Source organism: Dendrobates tinctorius, unplaced genomic scaffold (assembly GCF_039654945.1).
Source record: "Dendrobates tinctorius isolate UK_male_01 unplaced genomic scaffold, ASM3965494v1 ptg000063l, whole genome shotgun sequence".
Lineage (NCBI taxonomy): Eukaryota > Metazoa > Chordata > Amphibia > Anura > Dendrobatidae > Dendrobates > Dendrobates tinctorius.
Window position 1 is genome coordinate 27,946,743 of NW_027361731.1, and position 21,276 is coordinate 27,968,018.

Below are 21,276 nucleotides of genomic sequence, written 5' to 3' on the forward strand. Positions count from 1 at the left end.
TCCTACAGATACAGCACTGACACCTCACCAATCCTACAGACACAGCACTGACACTGCACCAATCCTACAGACACAGCACTGACACCTCACCAATCCTACTGACACCACACCAGTCCTACAGATACAGGACTGACACCTCACCAATCCTACAGATACAGCACTGACACCTCACCAATCCTACAGACACAGCACTAACACCGCACCAATCCTACAGACACAGCACTGACACCTCACCAATCCTACAGACACAGCACTGACACCTCACCAATCCTACAGACACAGCACTGACACCTCACCAATCCTACTGACACCACACCAATCCTACAGATACAGGACTGACACCTCACCAATCCTACAGACACAGCACTGACACCGCACCAATCCTACAGACACAGCACTGACACCACACCAATCCTACAGACACAGCACTGACACCTCACCAATCCTACAGACACAGCACGGACACCTCACCAATCCTACAGACACAGCACTGACATCTCACCAATCCTACAGACACAGCACTGACACCTCACCAATCCTACAGACACAGCACCGACACCTCACCAATCCTACAGACACAGCACTGACACCTCACCAATCCTACAGACACAGCACTGACACCTCACCAATCCTACAGACACAGCACCGACACCTCACCAATCCTACAGACACAGCACCAACACCGCACCAATCCTACAGATACAGCACCGACAGCTCACCAATCCTACAGATACAGGACTGACACCACACCAATCCTACAGACACAGCACTGACACCACACCAATCCTACAGACACAGCACTGACACCTCACCAATCCTACAGATACAGGACTGACACCTCACCAATCCTACAGATACAGCACCGACACCTCACCAATCCTACAGATACAGGACTGACACCTCACCAATCCTACAGATACAGCACTGACACCTCACCAATCCTACAGACACAGCACTGACACCGCACCAATCCTACAGACACAGCACTGACACCTCACCAATCCTACAGACACAGCACCGACACGGCACCAATCCTACAGACACAGCACCGACACCTCACCAATCCTACAGACACAGCACTGACACCTCACCAATCCTACAGATACAGCACTGACACCTCACCAATCCTACTGACACCACACCAATCCTACAGATACAGCACTGACACCTCACCAATCCTACAGACACAGCACTGACACCGCACCAATCCTACAGACACAGCACTGACACCTCACCAATCCTACTGACACCACACCAGTCCTACAGATACAGGACTGACACCTCACCAATCCTACAGATACAGCACTGACACCTCACCAATCCTACAGACACAGCACTAACACCGCACCAATCCTACAGACACAGCACTGACACCTCACCAATCCTACAGACACAGCACTGACACCTCACCAATCCTACAGACACAGCACTGACACCTCACCAATCCTACTGACACCACACCAATCCTACAGATACAGGACTGACACCTCACCAATCCTACAGACACAGCACTGACACCGCACCAATCCTACAGACACAGCACTGACACCACACCAATCCTACAGACACAGCACTGACACCTCACCAATCCTACAGACACAGCACTGACACCTCACCAATCCTACAGACACAGCACTGACACCTCACCAATCCTACAGACACAGCACTGACACCTCACCAATCCTACAGACACAGCACCGACACCTCACCAATCCTACAGACACAGCACTGACACCTCACCAATCCTACAGACACAGCACTGACACCTCACCAATCCTACAGATACAGGACTGACACCTCACCAATCCTACAGATACAGCACTGACACCTCACCAAACCTACTGACACAGCACTGACACCGCACCAATCCTACAGATACAGCACTGACACCTCACCAATCCTACAGATACAGGACTGACACCTCACCAATCCTACAGACACAGCACTGACACCTCACCAATCCTACAGACACAGCACTGACACCTCACCAATCCTACAGATACAGCACTGACACCACACCAATCCTACAGATACAGCACTGACACCTCACCAATCCTACAGATACAGGACTGACACCTCACCAATCCTACAGACACAGCACTGACACCTCACCAATCCTACAGACACAGCACTGACACCTCACCAATCCTACAGATACAGCACCGACACCTCACCAATCCTACAGATACAGGACTGACACCTCACCAATCCTACAGACACAGCACTGACACCTCACCAATCCTACAGATACAGCACCGACACCTCACCAATCCTACAGATACAGGACTGACACCTCACCAATCCTACAGACACAGCACGGACACCTCACCAATCCTACAGATACAGGACTGACACCGCACCAATCCTACAGACACCTCACCAATCCTACAGACACAGCACTGACACCTCACCAATGATACAGCACTGACACCGCACCAATCCTACTGACACCTCACCAATCCTACAGACACAGCACTGACACCGCACCAATCCTACAGACACAGCACCGACACCTCACCAATCCTACAGACACAGCACTGACACCTCACCAATCCTACAGACACAGCACTGACACCTCACCAATCCTACAGATACAGCACTGACACCTCACCAATCCTACTGACACCACACCAATCCTACAGATACAGCACTGACACCTCACCAATCCTACAGACACAGCACTGACACCGCACCAATCCTACAGACACAGCACTGACACCTCACCAATCCTACTGACACCACACCAGTCCTACAGATACAGGACTGACACCTCACCAATCCTACAGATACAGCACTGACACCTCACCAATCCTACAGACACAGCACTAACACCGCACCAATCCTACAGACACAGCACTGACACCTCACCAATCCTACAGACACAGCACTGACACCTCACCAATCCTACAGACACAGCACTGACACCTCACCAATCCTACTGACACCACACCAATCCTACAGATACAGGACTGACACCTCACCAATCCTACAGACACAGCACTGACACCGCACCAATCCTACAGACACAGCACTGACACCACACCAATCCTACAGACACAGCACTGACACCTCACCAATCCTACAGACACAGCACTGACACCTCACCAATCCTACAGACACAGCACTGACACCTCACCAATCCTACAGACACAGCACTGACACCTCACCAATCCTACAGACACAGCACCGACACCTCACCAATCCTACAGACACAGCACTGACACCTCACCAATCCTACAGACACAGCACTGACACCTCACCAATCCTACAGACACAGCACTGACACCTCACCAATCCTACAGACACAGCACCAACACCGCACCAATCCTACAGATACAGCACCGACACCTCACCAATCCTACAGATACAGGACTGACACCACACCAATCCTATAGACACAGCACTGACACCACACCAATCCTACAGACACAGCACTGACACCTCACCAATTCTACAGATACAGGACTGACACCTCACCAATCCTACAGATACAGCACCGACACCTCACCAATCCTACAGATACAGGACTGACACCTCACCAATCCTACAGATACAGCACTGACACCTCACCAATCCTACAGACACAGCACTGACACCTCACCAATCCTACAGACACAGCACTGACACCTCACCAATCCTACAGATACAGCACTGACACCACACCAATCCTACAGATACAGCACTGACACCTCACCAATCCTACAGATACAGGACTGACACCTCACCAATCCTACAGACACAGCACTGACACCTCACCAATCCTACAGACACAGCACTGACACCTCACCAATCCTACAGATACAGCACCGACACCTCACCAATCCTACAGATACAGGACTGACACCTCACCAATCCTACAGACACAGCACTGACACCTCACCAATCCTACAGATACAGCACCTACACCTCACCAATCCTACAGATACAGGACTGACACCTCACCAATCCTACAGACACAGCACGGACACCTCACCAATCCTACAGATACAGGACTGACACCGCACCAATCCTACAGACACAGCACTGACACCGCACCAATCCTACTGACACCTCACCAATCCTACAGACACAGCACTGACACCTCACCAATGATACAGCACTGACACCGCACCAATCCTACTGACACCTCACCAATCCTACAGATACAGCACTGACACCTCACCAATCCTACAGATACAGTACAGACCAAAACTTTGGACACACCTTCTCATTTAAAGAGTTTTCTTTATTTTCCAGACTATGAAAATTGTAGATTCACTCTGAAGGCATCAAAACTATGAATTACCACATGTGGAATTATATAATTAACAAAAAAGTGTGAAACAACTGAAAATACTGTATGTCTTATAGTCTAGGTTCTTCAAAGTAACCACCTTTTGCTTTGATTACGGCTTTGCACACTCTTGGCATTCCTCTTGATGAGCTTCAAGAGGTAGTCACCGGAAATGGTTTTCACTTCACAGGTGTGCCCTGTCAGGTTTAATAAGTGGGATTTCTTGCCTTATAAATGGGGTTGGGACCATCAGTTGTGTTGTGCAGAAGTCTGGTGGATACACAGCTGATAGTCCTACTGAATAGACTGTTAGAATTTGTATTATGGCAAGAAAAAAGCAGCGAAGTAAAGAAAAACGAGTGGCCATCATTACTTTATGAAGGTCAGTCAGTCCGAAAAATTGGGAAAACTTTGAAAGTGTCACCAAGTGCAGTGGCAAAAACCATCAAGCGCTACAAAGAAACTGGCTCACATGAGGACCGCCCCAGGAAAGGAAGACCAAGAGTCACCTCTGCTGCGGAGGATAAGTTCATCCGAATCACCAGCCTCAGAAATCGCAGGTTACAGCAGCTCAGATTAGAGACCAGGTCAATGCCACACAGAGTTCTAGCAGCAGACACGTCTCTACGACAACTGTTAAGAGGAGACTTTGTGCAGCAGGCCTTCATGGTAAAATAGCTGCTAGGAAACCACTGCTAAGGACAGGCAACAAGCAGAAGAGACTTGTTTGGGCTAAAGAACACAAGGAATGGACATTAGACCAGTGGAAATCTGTGCTTTGGTCTGATGAGTCCAAATTTGAGATCTTTGGTTCCAACCACCGTATCTTTGTGCGACGCAGAAAAGATGAACGGATGGACTCTACACGCCTGGTGCCCACCGTGAAGCATGGAGGAGGAGGTGTGATGGTTTGGGGGTGATTTGCTGGTGACACTGTTGGGGATTTATGTAAGGGCTATTTGACCAAGAAGGAGAGTGATGGGGTGCTACGCCAGATGACCTGGCCTCCACAGTCACCAGACCTGAACCCAATCGAGATGGTTTGGGGTGAGCTGGACCGCAGAGTGAAGGCAAAAGGGCCAACAAGTGCTAAGCATCTCTGGGAACTCCTTCAAGACTGTTGGAAGACCATTTCCGGTGACTACCTCTTGAAGCTCATCAAGAGAATGCCAAGAGTGTGCAAAACAGTAATCAAAGCAAAAGGAGGATACTTTGAAGAACCTATATTTGAGAAAAAACCAAAACAGGCAGAGATGCTTACCTGTATAGACAGGCCTCAATACAAATGCACTAACAGGGTGCAGCGGACCCAAGTAAAATGGCAGCTGCACAGGTGCAATAATACCTAATGAAACAGCCAGCCTACAATCAGGGATTAGCCGTGTGGCACACCAGTGCAAAATAATAATCTGTGAACCATATGCTCTGCATTCCCTGTGTGAACATTGCCACATACGGATTATGTGCCACACGGCCAATCCCTGACTGTAGGCTGGCTGTTTCATTAGGTATTATTGCACCTGTAAGCATCTCGGCCTGTTATGGTTTTTTTCTCAAATATTGGAGGATTTTCTCCTCTTTCTGTGGTTTTCATACTTTGAAGAACCTAGAATATAAGACATATTTTCAGTTTTTTCACACTTTTTTGTTAACCCCTTTCTGCCATTAGACATACTATCCCGTCCATGTGCCCTGGGACTTAATTCCCAGGGACGGCATAGTACGTCATAGAGATCAGCAGCGCCCACATGGTGAGCGCCGCTGATCGCGGCCGGGTGTCAGCTGATTATCACAGCTGACACCCGGCGCAATGTGTCAGGGGCGGTCACGGACCGCCCCCGACATGTTAACCCCTTGTACACCGCGATCAAACACGATCGCGGTGTACTGGGGGTTAAAGGGAAGCATCGGCAGGGAGGGGGCTCCCTCCGTGCTCCCCTGAGCCCCCCACGGCAGCGCAATGTGCAGCGCTGCTGCGGGGGGCTCTTTCCCTACAGGCCCCCAGATCCAAGATGGCGACGGGGGCCTGTAGGGAGCTGACTTCCTCAGTGCCTGCAAAGCGCAGGCATGAGGAAGTCTGCTGCACTGATCGCTGATCTGTCACATGACAGTGATGTCCCACCTGGGACAATGTAATAAAGTTAAAAAAAAGTGTAAAAATAATTTTGAAAAAATCGCTAAATAAATTAGTAAAAAAAAAAAAAATATTCCCCAATAAATTCATTTTTTGGAAAAAAAAAGTACACATATTTGGTATCGCTGCGTCCGTAACGACCCGCCCTATAAAACTGTCCCATTAGTTAACCCCTTTAGCGAACCCCTTAAAAAATAAAAATAAAAAACAAAGCAAAAATTAATGATTTATTATCATACCGCCGAACAAAAAGTGCAATAACGCGCGATCAAAAAGACGCATATAAATATCCATGGTACCGCTGAAAACATCATCTTGTCCCGCAAAAAACGAGCCACCACACAGCATCATCCGCAAAAAAATAAAAAAGTTATAGCTCGCAGAATAAAGCGATGCAAAAATAATTATTTTTTATATAAAATAGTTTTCATTGCATAAAAGCGCCAAAACATAAAAAAAGACATAAATGAGGTATCGCTGTAAACGTACTGACCCGAAGAATAAAACCGCTTTATCAATTTTACCGCACGCGGAACGGTGTAAACGCAGCCCCCAAAAGAAATTCATGAAACGCTGGTTTTTGTTCATTCTGCGTCCCAAAAATCGGAATAAAAAGCGATCAAAAAATGTCACGTGCCCGAAAATGGTACCAATGAAAACGTCAACTCGTACCGCAAAAAATAAGATCTCACATGACTCGGTGGGTCAAAATATGGAAAAATTATAGCTCTCAATATGTGGTGATGCAAAAACTATTTTTACAATAAAAAGCGTCTTTTAGCGTGTGACAGCTGCCAAATATAAAAACCGCCATAAATAGTAAGTCAAACCCCCCGTTATCACCCCCTTAGTTAGGGAAAAATAATAAAATTAAAACAAAATGTATTTATTTCCATTTTCCCATTAGGGTTAGGGTTAGGGCTAGGGTTAGGGCTGAGATTAGAGTTAGGGGTGTGTTGGGGTTCGGGCTGGAGTTAGAATTGGAGGTTTCCACTGTTTGGGCACATCAGGGGCTCTCCAAATGCAACATGGCGTCTGATCTCAATTCCAGCCAATTCTGCGTTGAAAAAGTCAAATGGTGCTCCTTCCCTTCCAAGCTCTGCCATGCACCCAAACAGTGTTTTACCCCCACATATGGGGTATCAGCCTACTCAGGACAAATTGCAAAACAACTTTTGGGGTCCAATTTCTCCTGTTACCCTTAGGAAAATAAAAAATTGGGGGCAAAAATATCATTTTTGTGGAAATTTTTTTTTTTATTTTCACACCCAGGCGTTATAAACTTCTGTGAAGCACTTGGGGGTTCAAAGTGCTCCCCACACATCTAGATAAGTTCCATGGGGGGGTCTAGTTTCCAAAATGGGGTCACTTGTGGGGAGTTTCAATAGTTTAGGTACATCAGGGGCTCTCCAAACGCACATGACACCTGCAGATCATTCCATCAAAGTCTGCATTCCAGACGTCACTGCTTCCCTTCCTAGCCCCAACATGTGCCCATACACAGTAGTTTTCTCCCACATATGGGGTGTCAGCGTACTCAGGACAAATTGGACAACAACCTTTGGGGTCTAATTTCTCCTGGTACCCTTGGGAAAATAAAAAAAAATGGGGACTAAAAGATGATGTTTGTGGAAAAAATACGATATTTTTATTTTCACGCCCGGTCGTTATAAACTTCTGTGAAGCACTGGGGGGTTCAAAGTGCTCACCACACATCTAGATAAGTTCCTTAGGGGGTCTAGTTTCCAAAATGAGGTCACTTGTGGGGGGTTTCCACTGTTTAGGTACATTAGGGGCTCTCCAAAAGCAACATGACACCCGCAGACCATTCCATCAAAGTCTGCATTCCAAAACGTCACTACTTCCCTTCCGAGCCCCGATGTGTGTCCATACAGTAGTTTTCTCCCACATATGGGGTGTCAGCATACTCAGGACAAATTGGACAACAACTTTTGGGGTCCAATTTCTCCTTGTACCCTTGGGAAAATAAAAAAATTGGTGACTAAAAGATCATGTTTGTGGAAAAAATACGATTTTTTTATTTTCACGCCCGGGCGTTATAAACTTCTGTGAAGCACTGGGGGGTTCAAAGTGCTCACCACACATCTAGATAAGTTCCTTGGGGGGTCTAGTTTCCAAAATGGTGCCATTTGTGGGGGGTTTCTATTGTTTTGGTACATCAGGAGTTTTCCAAACGCGACATGGTGTCCGATCTCAATTCCAGTCAAAAACGTCAAATGGCGCCGCTTCCCTTCCAAGCTCTGCCATGCGCCCAAATAGTGGTTTACCCCCACATGTGGGGTATCAGCGTACTCAGGACAAATTGCACAATAACTTTTAGGGTCCTGTTACCCTTGGAAAAATAAAAATTGGGGGTGAAAAGATCATTTTTGTGGAAAAAATATGATTTTTTAATTGTACCGCTGTACGTTATAAACTTCTGTGAAGCCCTTGTGGGTTCAAAGTTCTCACCACATATCTAGATAAGTTCCTTGGGGGGGTCTAGTTTCCAAAATGGGGTCACTTGTGGGGGGTTTCCACTGTTTGGAGAGCCCCTGATGTACCTAAACGCGACATGGCGTCCGATCTGAATTCCAGCCAATTTTGCATTGAAAGTCAAACGGCGCTCCTTCCCTTCTGAGGTCTGCCATGCACCGAAACAGTGGTTCCCCCCCACATATCAGGTATCAGCGTACTCAGGACAAATTGCACAATAACTTTTGCAGTCCAATTTCTCCTGTTACCCTTGGTAAAATATAAAAAATTGAACCTGAAGTATTTTTTTTGTGAAAAAAAGTTAAATGTTCATTTTTTTTTTAAATATTCAACAAATTCCTGTGATGCACCTAAAGGGTTAATAAACTTCTTGAATGTGGTTTTGAGCACCTTAAGGGGTGCAGTTTTTAGAATGGTGTCACTTTTGGGTATTTTCTATCATATAGACCCCTCAAAGTGGCTTCAAATGTGATGTGGTCCTAAAAATAAAATGGTGTTGTAAAAATGAGAAATCGCTGGTCAATTTTTAACCCTTATAACTTCCTAACAAAAAAATTTTTGTTTCCAAAATTGTGCTGATGTAAAGTAAACATGTGGGAAATGTTATTTATTAAGTTTTGTGTGTGCCGTATCTCTGTGATTTAAGGGCATAAGAATTCAAATTTGGAAAATTGCGAAATTTTTGCCAAATTTCCATTTTTTTCACAAATAAACGCAAGTTATATGAATGAAATTTTACCACTAACATGAAGTACAATATGTCACGAGAAAACAATGTCAGAATCACCGGGATCCATGGAAGCGTTTCAGAGTTATAACCTCATAAAGGGACAGTGGTCAGAATTGTAAAAATTGGCCCGGTCATGAACGTGCAAACCACCCTTGGGGGTTAAGGGGTTAATTATATAATTCCCCATGTGTTAATTCATAGTTTTGATGCCTTCAGAGTGAATCTACAATTTTCATAGTCATGAAAATAAAGAAAACTCTTTGAATGAGGTGTGTCCAAACTTTTGGTCTGTACTGTACATGCAGAGCACAGCTCGGCATTATCCAGACCAGATGGGATACAAAACACAGAGAATCCCATAACAGTGAGACCCCCTACTCACTGGGGGGCGGTGCACCAGCCAGTACGCCTTCTCTTGACAATCCAGTACGACTCGATCTGACTTTTTCAGCTCTTTTCCTGCCCTAAGTTAACAAGCAAGAAGGTGAAGGGATGAAGCAGGCAGCCCAGGATGAGCAGAAAGTGTGATCTCTGTGCGGAGGAAGAAGAAAATGATCTGCAGGGGGAATGACCGGCTGAGGGGAATGATGGGCTAGAGGGTTAATGATCAGTGGGGGTAATGACCGGCGGATGGAAATGATCGTCTTGGGCCTTGACCGGCGGGCACTCACTTGTACTGCTCCTTCGCCTGCATGATGACAAAGTCCCACTTGTGGTTGATCTTCTTGTTCAGGTTGCTGTAGTTTTCCTGGGACAGAAAATGGAAAAAAAAACAGTATTATGAGCAGTTAGAAAATAAACACAAGAGCGCATAAGAGGTTCGGACCCCTGGGGCTATGGGCCGGGCACCCCTGTCAGTCATGGCGAGAGCACGGCCGACGGTCACGGCACGGGCACCACTGCCGGTCATGGCGAGGGCATGGCCGACGGTCACGGCGTGGGCACAGCTGGGTATCCAGAGGAGGTCTGGGTGTGGCGGTGCTAGCACTCACCTTCTCATACTCCTCCAGGATTCCCTTCTTACGGATATTTTTCTTCGCCAGATAAATGGCTAAAAACGATAAATAGATTATTATATGCGCAGAATCTGACTCCTCCCCCTCATTTACATATCACTACATAACACATATACGTACCATAGTCGGTGTCCTCCGCCGGCCACTGCTGCGTCGGCCAAAAATACGGCGTCTGAGAGAGGAGGAAAAGCGGACAACTGTACCCCAATATCAGCACCGCAAGTGTCCGCCCGTACCGCAATATCTGTGTTGCAAGTGTCCGCCCGTACCGCAATATCTGTGTTGCAAGTGTCCGCCCGTACCGCAATATCTGTGTTGCAAGTGTCCGCCCGTACCGCAATATCTGTATTGCAAGTGTCCGCCCGTACCGCAATATCTGTATTGCAAGTGTCCGCCCGTACCGCAATATCTGTATTGCAAGTGTCCGCCCGTACCGCAATATCTGTGTTGCAAGTGTCCGCCCGTACCGCAATATCTGTATTGCAAGTGTCTGCCCGTACCGCAATATCTGTATTGCAAGTGTCCGCCCGTACCCCAATATCTGTATTGCAAGTGTCCGCCCGTACCGCAATATCTGTGTTGCAAGTGTCCGCCCGTACCGCAATATCTGTATTGCAAGTGTCCGCCCGTACCGCAATATCTGTGTTGCAAGTGTCCGCCCGTACCGCAATATCTGTATTGCAAGTGTCCGCCCGTACCGCAATATCTGTGTTGCAAGTGTCCGCCCGTACCGCAATATCTGTATTGCAAGTGTCCGCCCGTACCGCAATATCTGTATTGCAAGTGTCCGCCCGTACCGCAATATCTGTATTGCAAGTGTCCGCCCGTACCGCAATATCTGTATTGCAAGTGTCCGCCCGTACCGCAATATCTGTATTGCAAGTGTCCGCCCGTACCGCAATATCTGTATTGCAAGTGTCCGCCCGTACCCCAATATCTGTATTGCAAGTGTCCGCCCGTACCGCAATATCTGTGTTGCAAGTGTCCGCCCGTACCGCAATATCTGTATTGCAAGTGTCCGCCCGTACCGCAATATCTGTGTTGCAAGTGTCCGCCCGTACCGCAATATCTGTATTGCAAGTGTCCGCCCGTACCGCAATATCTGTGTTGCAAGTGTCCGCCCGTACCGCAATATCTGTATTGCAAGTGTCCGCCCGTACCGCAATATCTGTATTGCAAGTGTCCGCCCGTACCGCAATATCTGTATTGCAAGTGTCCGCCCGTACCGCAATATCTGTATTGCAAGTGTCCGCCCGTACCGCAATATCTGTATTGCAAGTGTCCGCCCGTACCGCAATATCTGTATTGCAAGTGTCCGCCCGTACCGCAATATCTGTATTGCAAGTGTCCGCCCGTACCGCAATATCTGTGTTGCAAGTGTCCGCCCGTACCGCAATATCTGTATTGCAAGTGTCCGCCCGTACCGCAATATCTGTATTGCAAGTGTCCGCCCGTACCGCAATATCTGTGTTGCAAGTGTCCGCCCGTACCGCAATATCTGTGTTGCAAGTGTCTGCCCGTACCGCAATATCTGTATTGCAAGTGTCCGCCCGTACCCCAATATCTGTATTGCAAGTGTCCGCCCGTACCGCAATATCTGTGTTGCAAGTGTCCGCCCGTACCGCAATATCTGTATTGCAAGTGTCCGCCCGTACCGCAATATCTGTATTGCAAGTGTCCGCCCGTACCGCAATATCTGTATTGCAAGTGTCCGCCCGTACCGCAATATCTGTATTGCAAGTGTCCGCCCGTACCGCAATATCTGTATTGCAAGTGTCCGCCCGTACCGCAATATCTGTATTGCAAGTGTCCGCCCGTACCGCAATATCTGTATTGCAAGTGTCCGCCCGTACCGCAATATCTGTATTGCAAGTGTCCTCCCGTACCGCAATATCTGTATTGCAAGTGTCCGCCCGTACCGCAATATCTGTGTTGCAAGTGTCCGCCCGTACCGCAATATCTGTGTTGCAAGTGTCCGCCCGTACCGCAATATCTGTATTGCAAGTGTCCGCCCGTACCGCAATATCTGTATTGCAAGTGTCCTCCCGTACCGCAATATCTGTATTGCAAGTGTCCGCCCGTACCGCAATATCTGTGTTGCAAGTGTCCGCCCGTACCGCAATATCTGTATTGCAAGTGTCCGCCCGTACCGCAATATCTGTGTTGCAAGTGTCCGCCCGTACCGCAATATCTGTATTGCAAGTGTCCGCCCGTACCGCAATATCTGTATTGCAAGTGTCCGCCCGTACCGCAATATCTGTATTGCAAGTGTCCGCCCGTACTGCAATATCTGTATTGCAAGTGTCCGCCCGTACCGCAATATCTGTGTTGCAAGTGTCCGCCCGTACCGCAATATCTGTATTGCAAGTGTCCGCCCGTACCGCAATATCTGTGTTGCAAGTGTCCTCCCGTACCGCAATATCTGTGTTGCAAGTGTCCTCCCGTACCGCAATATCTGTATTGCAAGTGTCCGCCCGTACCGCAATATCTGTGTTGCAAGTGTCCGCCCGTACCGCAATATCTGTGTTGCAAGTGTCCGCCCGTACCGCAATATCTGTATTGCAAGTGTCCGCCCGTACCGCAATATCTGTATTGCAAGTGTCCGCCCGTACCGCAATATCTGTGTTGCAAGTGTCCGCCCGTACCGCAATATCTGTGTTGCAAGTGTCCGCCCGTACCGCAATATCTGTATTGCAAGTGTCCGCCCGTACCGCAATATCTGTATTGCAAGTGTCCTCCCGTACCGCAATATCTGTATTGCAAGTGTCCGTCCGTACCGCAATATCTGTATTGCAAGTGTCCTCCCGTACCGCAATATCTGTGTTGCAAGTGTCCGCCCGTACCGCAATATCTGTATTGCAAGTGTCCGCCCGTACCGCAATATCTGTATTGCAAGTGTCCGCCCGTACCGCAATATCTGTGTTGCCTGTGTTGCAAGTGTCCGCCCGTACCGCAATATCTGTGTTGCAAGTGTCCTCCCGTACCGCAATATCTGTATTGCAAGTGTCCTCCCGTACCGCAATATCTGTATTGCAAGTGTCCGCCCGTACCGCAATATCTGTATTGCAAGTGTCCGCCCGTACCGCAATATCTGTGTTGCAAGTGTCCTCCCGTACCGCAATATCTGTATTGCAAGTGTCCGCCCGTACCGCAATATCTGTATTGCAAGTGTCCGCCCGTACCGCAATATCTGTATTGCAAGTGTCCGCCCGTACCGCAATATCTGTATTGCAAGTGTCCGCCCGTACCGCAATATCTGTATTGCAAGTGTCCGCCCGTACCGCAATATCTGTATTGCAAGTGTCCGCCCGTACCGCAATATCTGTGTTGCAAGTGTCCGCCCGTACCGCAATATCTGTGTTGCAAGTGTCCTCCCGTACCGCAATATCTGTATTGCAAGTGTCCGCCCGTACCGCAATATCTGTGTTGCAAGTGTCCGCCCGTACCGCAATATCTGTGTTGCAAGTGTCCTCCCGTACCGCAATATCTGTATTGCAAGTGTCCGCCCGTACCGCAATATCTGTATTGCAAGTGTCCGCCCGTACCGCAATATCTGTGTTGCAAGTGTCCTCCCGTACCGCAATATCTGTGTTGCAAGTGTCCGCCCGTACCGCAATATCTGTATTGCAAGTGTCCGCCCGTACCGCAATATCTGTGTTGCAAGTGTCCGCCCGTACCGCAATATCTGTGTTGCAAGTGTCCTCCCGTACCGCAATATCTGTATTGCAAGTGTCCTCCCGTACCGCAATATCTGTATTGCAAGTGTCCGCCCGTACCGCAATATCTGTATTGCAAGTGTCCGCCCGTACCGCAATATCTGTGTTGCAAGTGTCCTCCCGTACCGCAATATCTGTGTTGCAAGTGTCCGCCCGTACCGCAATATCTGTGTTGCAAGTGTCCGCCCGTACCGCAATATCTGTGTTGCAAGTGTCCTCCCGTACCGCAATATCTGTGTTGCAAGTGTCCGCCCGTACCGCAATATCTGTGTTGCAAGTGTCCGCCCGTACTGCAATATCTGTATTGCAAGTGTCCGCCCGTACCGCAATATCTGTGTTGCAAGTGTCCGCCCGTACCGCAATATCTGTGTTGCAAGTGTCCTCCCGTACCGCAATATCTGTATTGCAAGTGTCCGCCCGTACCGCAATATCTGTGTTGCAAGTGTCCGCCCGTACCGCAATATCTGTGTTGCAAGTGTCCTCCCGTACCGCAATATCTGTATTGCAAGTGTCCTCCCGTACCGCAATATCTGTATTGCAAGTGTCCTCCCGTACCGCAATATCTGTATTGCAAGTGTCCGCCCGTACCGCAATATCTGTATTGCAAGTGTCCGCCCGTACCGCAATATCTGTGTTGCAAGTGTCCGCCCGTACCGCAATATCTGTGTTGCAAGTGTCCTCCCGTACCGCAATATCTGTATTGCAAGTGTCCGCCCGTACCGCAATATCTGTATTGCAAGTGTCCGCCCGTACCGCAATATCTGTGTTGCAAGTGTCCGCCCGTACCGCAATATCTGTGTTGCAAGTGTCCTCCCGTACCGCAATATCTGTATTGCAAGTGTCCTCCCGTACCGCAATATCTGTATTGCAAGTGTCCTCCCGTACCGCAATATCTGTATTGCAAGTGTCCGCCCGTACCGCAATATCTGTATTGCAAGTGTCCGCCCGTACCGCAATATCTGTGTTGCAAGTGTCCGCCCGTACCGCAATATCTGTGTTGCAAGTGTCCTCCCGTACCGCAATATCTGTATTGCAAGTGTCCGCCCGTACTGCAATATCTGTGTTGCAAGTGTCCGCCCGTACTGCAATATCTGTGTTGCAAGTGTCCGCCCGTACTGCAATATCTGTGTTGCAAGTGTCCGCCCGTACCGCAATATCTGTGTTGCAAGTGTCCGCCCGTACTGCAATATCTGTATTGCAAGTGTCCGCCCGTACCGCAATATCTGTATTGCAAGTGTCCGCCCGTACTGCAATATCTGTGTTGCAAGTGTCCGCCCGTACCGCAATATCTGTGTTGCAAGTGTCCGCCCGTACCGCAATATCTGTATTGCAAGTGTCCGCCCGTACCGCAATATCTGTATTGCAAGTGTCCGCCCGTACCGCAATATCTGTATTGCAAGTGTCCGCCCGTACCGCAATATCTGTATTGCAAGTGTCCGCCCGTACCGCAATATCTGTGTTGCAAGTGTCCGCCCGTACCGCAATATCTGTGTTGCAAGTGTCCGCCCGTACCGCAATATCTGTATTGCAAGTGTCCGCCCGTACCGCAATATCTGTATTGCAAGTGTCCGCCCGTACCGCAATATCTGTATTGCAAGTGTCCGCCCGTACCGCAATATCTGTATTGCAAGTGTCCGCCCGTACCGCAATATCTGTATTGCAAGTGTCCGCCCGTACCGCAATATCTGTTTTGCAAGTGTCCGCCCGTACCGCAATATCTGTGTTGCAAGTGTCCGCCCGTACCGCAATATCTGTGTTGCAAGTGTCCGCCCGTACCGCAATATCTGTGTTGCAAGTGTCCGCCCGTACTGCAATATCTGTATTGCAAGTGTCCGCCCGTACCGCAATATCTGTATTGCAAATGTCCGCCCGTACCGCAATATCTGTGTTGCAAGTGTCCGCCCGTACCGCAATATCTGTATTGCAAGTGTCCGCCCGTACCGCAATATCTGTATTGCAAGTGTCCACCCGTACCGCAATATCTGTGTTGCAAGTGTCCTCCCGTACCGCAATATCTGTATTGCAAGTGTCCGCCCGTACCGCAATATCTGTATTGCAAGTGTCCGCCCGTACCGCAATATCTGTATTGCAAGTGTCCGCCCGTACCGCAATATCTGTGTTGCAAGTGTCCGCCCGTACCGCAATATCTGTGTTGCAAGTGTCCGCCCGTACCGCAATATCTGTATTGCAAGTGTCCGCCCGTACCGCAATATCTGTATTGCAAATGTCCGCCCGTACCGCAATATCTGTGTTGCAAGTGTCCGCCCGTACCGCAATATCTGTATTGCAAGTGTCCGCCCGTACCGCAATATCTGTATTGCAAGTGTCCGCCCGTACCGCAATATCTGTGTTGCAAGTGTCCTCCCGTACCGCAATATCTGTATTGCAAGTGTCCGCCCGTACCGCAATATCTGTATTGCAAGTGTCCGCCCGTACCGCAATATCTGTATTGCAAGTGTCCGCCCGTACCGCAATATCTGTATTGCAAGTGTCCGCCCGTACCGCAATATCTGTTTTGCAAGTGTCCGCCCGTACCGCAATATCTGTGTTGCAAGTGTCCGCCCGTACCGCAATATCTGTGTTGCAAGTGTCCGCCCGTACCGCAATATCTGTGTTGCAAGTGTCCGCCCGTACTGCAATATCTGTATTGCAAGTGTCCGCCCGTACCGCAATATCTGTATTGCAAATGTCCGCCCGTACCGCAATATCTGTGTTGCAAGTGTCCGCCCGTACCGCAATATCTGTATTGCAAGTGTCCGCCCGTACCGCAATATCTGTATTGCAAGTGTCCGCCCGTACCGCAATATCTGTGTTGCAAGTGTCCTCCCGTACCGCAATATCTGTATTGCAAGTGTCCGCCCGTACCGCAATATCTGTATTGCAAGTGTCCGCCCATACCGCAATATCTGTATTGCAAGTGTCCGCCCGTACCGCAATATCTGTGTTGCAAGTGTCCGCCCGTACCGCAATATCTGTGTTGCAAGTGTCCGCCCGTACCGCAATATCTGTATTGCAAGTGTCCGCCCGTACCGCAATATCTGTATTGCAAGTGTCCGCCCGTACCGCAATATCTGTATTGCAAGTGTCCGCCCGTACCGCAATATCTGTGTTGCAAGTGTCCCCCTGTATCCCAATATCTGCGCCTCGAGTGTCTGCCCATACCCCAATATCTGTGTTGCAAGTGTCCGCCCGTACCGCAATATCTGCGCCTCAAGTTTCCACCCGTACCCCAATGTCTGTGCCGCTAGTGTCAGCCCACACCCCAATATCTGAGTCTCGATTGTCAGCCCGTACCCCAATATCAGCGCCGCAAGTGTCTACCCGTACCCCAATATCAGTGCCGCAAGTGTCCGCCCGTGCCCCAATATCTGCGCCTTGAGTGTCAGCCCATACCCCAATATCTGCGCCGCAAGTGTCCGCCCGTACCCCAATATTAGCGCCGCAAGTGTCCGCCCGTACCCCAATATTAGCGCCACAAGTGTCCGCCCGTACCCCAATATTAGCGCTGCAAGTGTCCGGTCGTACACCAATATACCACACGATAGGGAGTCGTACATTGCACAACCCTCTACAACACCAAACTACAGAGCGGCCCCGATAACTGTACAGGGGCCCTCACACCCCAACTACAGAGCGGCCCCAATAACTGTACAGGGGCCCTCACACCCCAACTACAGAAAGGCCCCAATAACTGTACAGGGGCCCTCACACCCCAACTACAGAAAGGCCCCAATAACTGTACAGGGGCCCTCACACCCCAACTACAGAGCGGCCCCAATAACTGTACAGGGGCCCTCACACCCCAACTACAGAAAGGCCCCAATAACTGTACAGGGGCCCTCACACCCCAACTACAGAGCGGCCCCAATAACTGTACAGGGGCCCTCACACCCCAACTACAGAGCGGCCCCGATAACTGTACAGGGGCCCTCACACCCCAACTACAGAGCGGCCCCAATAACTGTACAGGGGCCCTCACACCCCAACTACAGAGCGGCCCCAATAACTGTTCCAGGGCCCTCACACCCCAACTACAGAGAGGCCCCAATAACTGGACAGGGGCCCTCACACCCCAACTACAGAGCGGCCCCGATAACTGTACAGGGGCCCTCACACCCCAACTACAGAGCGGCCTCAATAACTGTACAGGGGCCCTCACACCCCAACTACAGAGCGGCCTCAATAACTGTACAGGGGCCCTCACACCCCAAATACAGAGCGGACTCGCGGCCCCGATAACTGTACAGGGGCCCTCACACCCCAACTACAGAGAGGCCCCAATAACTGTACAGGGGCCCTCACACCCCAACTACAGAGAGGCCCCAATAACTGTACAGGGGCCCTCACACCCCAACTACAGAGAGGCCCCAATAACTGTACAGGGGCTCTCACACCCCAACTACAGAGCGGCCCCAATAACTGTACAGGGGCCCTCTCACCCCAACTACAGAGCGGCCCCGATAACTGTACAGGGGCCCTCACACCCCAACTACAGAGCGGCCCCGATAACTGTACAGGGGCCCTTATTGTGCACTGAATGGCTGACAGGAAATCTGCTTTGTTGCTCATAATAAAAAAGAAAAAGAATAATCACTCAGCTTCCATTTTAACCAATCAGTGTTCAGCTTTCATTTTACCTCAGTGAGATGCGTCAGGCCGGGTTTCATCCTACATGGAGTATTCAGCACATCTGTCAGCAGGTGAGGGAGCCGTCCGCACCTTGTATATACAGCGAGAGGGCGACGAGGACGCCGAGCTCTGCAGCTCCCATACTACTACCAGCATCCCCCAAACCATCCAGAGATCAACCAGTATACACCCTCAATGCCCCCCCCTCGGGCTGTATCTGCCCCATATCACACCTCAGTTACATCTCACCCTATATTACACCCCTCCTATATTACCCCCTCCTATATTACACCCCTCCTATATTACCCCCTCCTATATTACACCCCTCCTATATTACACCCCGGCTATATCTCCTCCCATATTAAACTCTTCCTGTATCTCCTCCCATATCACACCCCTCTTAAATCTGCCCCCATATTACACCCATCCGGTATCTCCCCCCATATTACACTCCTCCTATAGCTCCCCCTATAGTACACCCCTACTATATCTCCCACAATATTACACCTCTCTTGTATCTTCCCCCATATTACACCACTCCTATATTTACCCCTATATTACACCCCTCCTATATCTACACCATATTACACCCCCCCTATATTACACCCCGGCTGTATCTCCCCCCATATTACACTCCTCCTGTATCTCCCCCATATCACACCCTTCTTATATATGCCCCCATATTACACCCTACTATATCTCCCCCCATATTACACCCCTCCTATATCTCCCCCATATTACACCCCTCCTATATCTCCCCCATATTACACCCCTCCTATATCTTCCCCATATCACACCCCTCTTAAATCTGCCCCCATATTACACCCATCCGGTATCTCCCCCCATATTACACTCCTCCTATAGCTCCCCCTATAGTACACCCCTACTATATCTCCCACAATATTACACCTCTCTTGTATCTTCCCCCATATTACACCACTCCTATATTTACCCCTATATTACACCCCTCCTATATCTACCCCATATTACACCCCCCATATATTACACCCCGGCTGTATCTCCCCCATATCACACCCTTCTTACATATGCCTCCATATTACACCCTACTATATCTCCCCCATATTACACCCCTCCTATATCACCTCTTATATTACACCCCTCCTATATCTCCCCCATATTACACCCCTCCTATATCTCCCCCATATTACACCCCTCCTATATCTTCCCCATATCACACTCCCACGGTATTTCCCCCAATATTACACTCATGTTGTGCTGATATTTGGCTCCTCCGCACCTGGAACCTGTAGAGGCTGCTGTCCGGCCTCAGGATGAGGTTGGTGGGCTCCTGCAGGGGGTAGACGTGTCCGCACTTCACCATCAGGTTCCCGAGGTGCTGTCCCTCTGTGGAGAAGACAGTGCAGAGGTCAGAGGCGCCCCGGACCTCACACCTCAAATATGGCCATTAACTGCAGCCCCATAATATACAGTAGTGAGGAGCCTCAGTATTAAGACAGCCTTTCCGCTCGATACCCTCCTCTGTCTCCTGCTCTGCTTCTGTCAGTATTTACTGAGCTGATGGCATTTTACTAGGCACCAGGAGGCTTAGGATGAGCGGAGATCAGTAAAGGACATATGTTTGCATTTGCACATGTGTTTCCATGTCGTGCACAGCCACAGTGCACAGCGCTGGATCCTGTGGTGGGCGCCGCAGAATGCCGGGGACAGGACCCTCACCTCCGGCAGCAGCCATCGTGACACCCACCTTCATCCGTGATCTGCAGCCGCTGGATGATCCACTCCAGGATGTCGTGCCCTGCAGACAAACATAACAAGGTCACCTCCACCTGCGGTGGGAATCTGACACAGTGTGACAAAGACATTCTGAGCACTGGACACAGAACGCACAGCTATGGGAGGATGCAGTGGCCACATTAACCCATTGCAGAGGTGGAATCTAATTTTCCACAATTACTGGAAAAAATCCATGCTGGGAGTTTAGTCCAGTAGACTGACGGCTGCGGGGATGGTGGTACTTGCGAGGGCGTGCTGGGATGGTGGTACTTGCGAGGGTGTGCGGGGATGGTGGTACCTACGAAGCCGTTAGGGGATGGTGGTACCTGCGACGGCGTGCGGGGATGGGGGTACTCATAGAATTATAGAATGGTAGAGTTGGAAGGGACCTCCTGGGTCATCTGGTCCAACCCCCTGCTCAAAGCAGGATTCGCTACATCATCCCAGATAGATATCTGTCCAGCCTCTGTTTGAAGACTTCTACTGAAGGAGAACTCACCACCTCTCGTGGCCGCCTGTTCCACTCA

At 49.5% G+C, this 21,276-nt stretch overlaps 1 protein-coding gene across 2 annotated transcripts in view; it reads right to left on the bottom strand.

Moving 5' to 3' along the window:
• Nucleotides 1-21,276, bottom strand: part of RGS9 (regulator of G protein signaling 9) — a 186,840-nt gene that overhangs the window by 81,956 nt on the left and 83,608 nt on the right. For both annotated transcript variants that reach the window (XM_073579751.1, XM_073579750.1), the window contains exons 3-8: nucleotides 20,721-20,771; nucleotides 20,253-20,359; nucleotides 10,770-10,821; nucleotides 10,626-10,684; nucleotides 10,305-10,381; nucleotides 10,016-10,097 (exon numbers count right to left, since the gene is read on the bottom strand). In XM_073579751.1, the coding sequence (XP_073435852.1) occupies nucleotides 10,016-10,097; nucleotides 10,305-10,381; nucleotides 10,626-10,684; nucleotides 10,770-10,821; nucleotides 20,253-20,359; nucleotides 20,721-20,771 (428 nt within the window). The remainder of the gene's footprint in view (nucleotides 1-10,015; nucleotides 10,098-10,304; nucleotides 10,382-10,625; nucleotides 10,685-10,769; nucleotides 10,822-20,252; nucleotides 20,360-20,720; nucleotides 20,772-21,276) is intronic.